Source organism: Bombina bombina, chromosome 5 (genome assembly GCF_027579735.1).
Source record: "Bombina bombina isolate aBomBom1 chromosome 5, aBomBom1.pri, whole genome shotgun sequence".
Taxonomy (NCBI): Eukaryota; Metazoa; Chordata; class Amphibia; order Anura; family Bombinatoridae; genus Bombina; species Bombina bombina.
In genome coordinates, this window is record NC_069503.1 from 1,003,546,557 (window position 1) to 1,003,552,629 (window position 6,073).

A 6,073-nucleotide genomic window follows, 5' to 3' on the forward strand; every position below is an offset into this window, starting at 1 on the left:
TCCAAGACTAAAAAAGAATTTATCTGCAAATTTTGTGGAAGGCACTTTACAAAGTCTTATAATTTGCTCATTCATGAAAGAACCCACACGGACGAAAGGCCTTACACGTGTGACATATGCCACAAAGCATTCAGAAGACAGGACCACCTAAGGGACCACAGGTAACTAAATGTCTTGCTTTTTTATGTTATGAAGAAAGTGTCTACATGAAAATAAATGTATAATGATATGCAATCAAGTCCCCATTTGTTAGCTAGAGGGTATGTTTAATATATTATTATAGCTTCAGAATGAAATAAATAAGCCATCTCTAGATTTAATTTGTTATTTTAGTTTACTAAATAGATTGTATATAATAACATAGACTGAAAGGCAATTCTAAGACTTTTACAATCTAGTGAAACTCTTATCCTGATTCCATGAACTAGAGCTGGGCATTGGGCCTATATTATCGTACAAACATTCAGCCATTATTGAATATATTCTTCCTTCATATATTCCTATTTTTAACAGAATACCTTTAAAATGCACCGATTATCCCCAACTAAAAATTGTGAACCACCATCAAGCTAACAACTTGGTGCCATAAGACTTTTTATTTCCATTTTATTAACCCTTATATTAACGAGATATATCTATGTGCAATCCGTATCATATGAAAAGAAAGTGCTCTAATAGTATAAAATGTGTCAGAGCATGAGTAATTTACATACATTTATAAATACATTGTATATGAAATTAATAACTTGTTTGCTGCTTATATAATGGTAGGTATTTATAATTGTGAGATAATTGCACTCAGGGAATAATATTGTGCAATTTTGAGGTGATGGTGGTTAAATTCACGACTCTGCATGTGGCTTAATTCCTTGCATATGCAAAATCTGACCGTTTCTGTAGCCAAAGTATTGGGGATTTATTTACAGGAGCTCCTTAGATAAGCTTTTACTCCAAGGTCGTTGTTTAATGCACTTAATCTGACAGATAAAAGCAGGACAATGTAAATAGTTTGCTAAAATCACTATTGCATTATAATCTATTACTAGAGAGGGCAATCAAGCTTTGATCAGAATCACTGATCTGTTTTCAAGTGATCTATTCAGCAGGTTAAACATATACAGAATTACACTCTGAAGGATCCCAAACTAGCTACAGAATTTAACGCTTTATCTACCAAAGAGATAGATGTTGTCTAGCAGTATGTTGTAGCATTCTCTTGCACCAAATGGGTTAATGAATTAGTCTATTTGATATTTAACACAAGTTTGAAATAAAAAATCTTATTGATTTTCAGATATATTCATTCCAAAGAAAAGAGATTTGTAAGATGTTGTCTAGCAGTATGTTGTAGCATTCTCCTGCACCAAATGGGTTAATGAATTAGTCTATTTGATGTTTAACATAAGTTTGAAAAAAAATCTTCTTATTGATTTTCAGATATATTCATTCCAAAGAAAAGCCATTCAAATGCCAAGAGTGTGGCAAAGGATTCTGCCAATCTAGAACCCTGGCAGTACACAAAACCTTACACATGCAGGTAAGAGATCCAGTTACCCAAATGCCTTTGATTCCTTCATTTCACAGCTAAACGTTTAAACATTCATGTTCAGTAGGCGTAAAGTGTTTCTGCAAAAACAGCCAAGCGCAATTCTTAAAGGTACAGTCACCCTTCGTTTCATAAAAAGGGGAATACTGATACATTTAAAAGTATTAAGGCCATTTAATATTTAGTATGTCTTCAAATTAGTCCACTGGTTATGACAAAACTATTTAGACAGCAGACTTTAATAATAGTGCCCTGCATTTATAACGATTTGCCCAATTAGCTTATTTCCAAGATTATATGTAACTCTTGATATTCATTGCAAGTTATGAAATACTGAAATACCACCAAAACACCATATATATATATATATCATAAAAAAATATATAAACCTAGATGCATACGTTTCTTTCATTGTTTATTATACATTCAAAAAAGAATTAATAGTTCACTATGTGGATAGTTATAAAAGGGGCTCAAATTTTTCTGTCAAAGTTTAAAAACCAAACAAACTATTTTTCCTATTTGAAAATGTTAATTTAAGTTGCTAATTTAAGTAATGCCAATCTTTGATTTAGATTTATTTTACCGTGAGCTAAGATGGAAACTTATTTGGCCTAACTTGTTTCCATTCCAATTTGATTTTTTTATACAACAATTTGTTTGCCCTGTGTCTGATGTTTTATCATTTTCACACGCACAAAAAAAAAACATAAAGAAAGAAAAAAAAATAAAGAAAAAGAAAATAGATTTAAAAACATGAACAGTGTAAAGGATTAATCCTTTTACTTGCTTCAAATCTGAACAGGAATCTCCCCACAAATGCCCCACATGTGGAAGAACATTTAATCAGAGAAGTAATCTGAAAACTCACCTTCTCACCCATACAGACATCAAGCCTTACAACTGTGAACAGTGCGGAAAAGTATTCAGGAGAAACTGCGACCTGCGGAGGCACAGTCTAACCCACAGTCCCAGGCAGGACTTCTGAGCTGCGCAGCCACACCTCCCCTGCGGTTACACAAGCCTAGCTACCCTGCCCTAGGAGAGAGGGCTCTCACTGCTAAACCCAAGGACTTGATTATTTTAGACTGGACTCTACCAAGCTATAGCCAGACTGAAGCCTGATCTTGCTCTCTGTACAGATAGAAGCTCATTTTAGAGCTCTGTAAATATTGGTATTATTATTTTTTTTATTGTCCTGTCTTGATGCACACTGATACAAAATTTGGAAAAAAAAATAGCTTCAAAACTGTATTTTAAAAAATAAAAATATCATTTTTCAAGTAAGATTATTCAATCATTATTTCCTATATGTGCTATATATTACTAGGTAAACTCTCATGCTGGTTAAAGTGAAAGCACATTTGATTTATTTATAAATATATATTTATTTTATAAGAGGGGATGGCCTTCTCTAGATGTATTAATAAATCCCACCAGTTGTAAATTATGCTTAAATTATTATGTCTAAAAAGGGGCTTGGCCTGAGGGAGTTTTTCTCAAGACTGGATTTTTGAGTTGAGGCATTTTGTGCCTAATTTACATAGAATTACTTAGGATTTTAGTAGAATGCATTTAGCTGAGGGATTATAATTAAAAAGCAATCTAATTTGTTTGGCTGTGCAGATTTGATATATATATCTACCCATACATATTTACATATCTCTTTATGTGCATATATGTTCCAAAAGTGTTCTACATTTATATATAGCATTTAATAACTATTTAAAAAGTCTTTACAAACGTTGTTCCAGCTGTACTAACAATTTCTGAGTTGAAAGTATATTCGGTAACTCATTTGCAGCCGGTCCATATAACATTTGAGTCATCACTTATGCAGTTAAAAGTTTTGTAGACTTTGACCATTAGTAATTTATTGCAGGCAGAGACTTCAGTGACTGGAGTGAACTGCCTTGTGGAACTAACTACTACAGAATACACTGCTGGTTAAAGACACTTGATAAAATCCCATCAATGACTAGAATTTCCTATTGCATATCATATTAGCTGCATGATTTATGGTTATATTTATACTGTCTAAACTGATTGATCCCAGTCCCCTAGAGGCTTTAAAGGAAGAACAGTAATGTTATACATACAAAATAATTGCTATTTCACTACCTTGTTGAAATCGACTTTGTAAACAAATAATAATTACTGCAAGTTGATATATTCATTTATTTCATATTTAAATGTAATAATCAAAGTTACACTGCATCAACAATCCCAAATACAATTTACAGCATTTAGTGCAATTTAATAATCCCAGTTAAATAATGAAGGATTAGGTTCTGAAATAAGATTATTTAATTTTTCCAATTTAAACTTCACTTAATTTTTCCTCCAGTATTATATATGTCATGGTAACTCTATTCTAGCAGATATTCATTTGTTTCAGTGGCAGGTGGTATAGGAACGTTAATTAGTTTATCTAAATTAATTGCTACATTTCTCTAAATATAAGGAGATATTTTATACATTTGTATGGGTCATCTATTATTTAGATTTATTTATTTTTCAAATAGACCCAATGTAATCACATGTCTTCCAGAAAAGAATTCATTTAACCAAAAATGCAGAGTGAACCATGTGCTATTAATTAACCCTTTATCTGCCAGAGAAAACGATTCCTCTTTATTAATAAAGAGTTTTGAAAACCCTCGCAATGTATTGAAGTTCTTCACAGAAGCAAAGTGGTTTCTACACAGGTGATTTTTTTATTTTATTTTTTACATGTTTATTGGTCAGGTGATATAAAGCATTACAAATATTTAGGTAATAGAAGATAATATTAAGATATCCTAACAGTATAACCTGTACCCTAAATTTTTAAATGTGGTCAATTTATTGAAACCTCAAATTATGAGGTCTACAACCATCCTTGGCTCAAGCGGTTCTCAAATGTATAGCATTATAAGTGGAAGATGTAGCATAGAAATAATTCAATAAATTATCTCTGAATGTTATCTTAACCACTACCCTGTGGTCTGCTTTATTTTATCCCAACTGTCTTTGTAATGTGAAGTCAAGTTAACATGCATATGTTATTGAAATGTAATTTTATATTTAATTCCTAAAATTAAATAACATATTTACACACAGTGGCACAGCTTGTGAAACCACACAAAAAAACACACATTGTAAATAACAGTTACTAAATAAATACAGCAAAGGATAGAATTTATCTTTCATTGCTCACCTGTAACAAACTGGTAGCTAGGTATAGTTAACATAGCACAATTATTTTGCATTATCTTATTTATTGGTCAGTTATGTTATTATTCTGTGAAAATATGATTAAAGATTGTTGTTGTTTTTTGTAAATGTATAGAATATTATTTTATAAGAAAGAGCTACAAGGTGCTGTCCATTTATGTAAATGTAAATTAAAATCAAAATATTGGTTTAAATAATACACACACACACATATATATATATATATATATATATATATATATATATATATATATATATATATATTATTTTATTTTTTTTAATTAGATTTACATATATCCTTTATATATAGATATTATTTAACGTTTGTATCTTCGACACTCCTCTGGGTTGCAGTTTTAACATTTTTTAAATTAATGTCCTAGGTAGGAATTCACATAGATTTTTCCTAATTTTATTTTTTTAGTTGGATATAGTTCTCTGACCACTTGACCAATCATATCATGTTTTAAATAATAATAATAATCACAAACAATAATAATTACTTAATGGAAATAAAGGAATTGAAGTTTGAAGACAGTATGGATATTTCCAGAAGTTAGCACTTCTAATAAGTACAACATTAATTAATGCAAGATTTAAATCAAGCTCTGAAGTAGTAGTGCAGTTAAATATCAAATGATGATTCTAATAAATTTAAATTCTTAGAACTTGTGAATGTTTAAAGGAGAAATAACTTTGGCTGAAACTGGGAACTTCAATTGTGAATGGGAATGAAACTAAACCCTGAAATATAAACTATATTAATCAGTGCTTCTTGAGTTACTTAAAAGCAACATTTGACATTTAACAATATAGTAGGAAACCAATCTCTTGTACACATATTTGCATAGAGGAAACATTTATTAACAATTATGTGCTGTGCATTTGATGGGCCTGGAGTTTGCTTCTCAATGTGAAGTTATTGGAAAAATAGAAAATTATTAATTTGACTTGAGTGTCCCTTTGAGGGCCCAACAATGGGAGGGATAAAGCCAGCATATTATATTCAAGGGTATAATTCCTTCTCAATGTAGGTTTAATTATTAATATTTAATACCAAATATTGTGGAGAATTATAATACATTTAATCATTTAACACTACGTCTGCTTTAATAAAGTATAGTGGTTTATTTCTGAAGTATGAGTCATATTTCCTCAACAAATACTCTGACATACAATTAAAAATTATGTGGACTAATTTTCGTTGCCCACTTTATAAAAATTGTCCTCATCTTAAGTATAATACCCATCTTGTATGGGAAATGGAAATAAATATTTGTTTATAATAAGTTAAAAGAAGTCAAACGTTTG

General features: G+C 30.5%; 1 protein-coding gene across 3 annotated transcripts in view; it reads left to right on the forward strand.

Moving 5' to 3' along the window:
* OSR2 (odd-skipped related transciption factor 2) overlaps positions 1 to 2,833 on the forward strand; it is an 8,500-nt gene extending 5,667 nt beyond the window's left edge. For 2 of the 3 annotated variants that reach the window (XM_053713187.1, XM_053713186.1), the window contains exons 2-4: positions 1 to 161; positions 1,438 to 1,537; positions 2,352 to 2,833. The exon at positions 1 to 161 is cut by the window's left edge and continues 587 nt beyond it. In XM_053713187.1, the coding sequence (XP_053569162.1) occupies positions 1 to 161; positions 1,438 to 1,537; positions 2,352 to 2,534 (444 nt within the window). In that variant the 3' untranslated portion in view covers positions 2,535 to 2,833. The remainder of the gene's footprint in view (positions 162 to 1,437; positions 1,538 to 2,351) is intronic. The other variant, XM_053713188.1, reaches the window with a different exon arrangement.
* Positions 2,834 to 6,073: the final 3,240 nt, after the last annotated feature.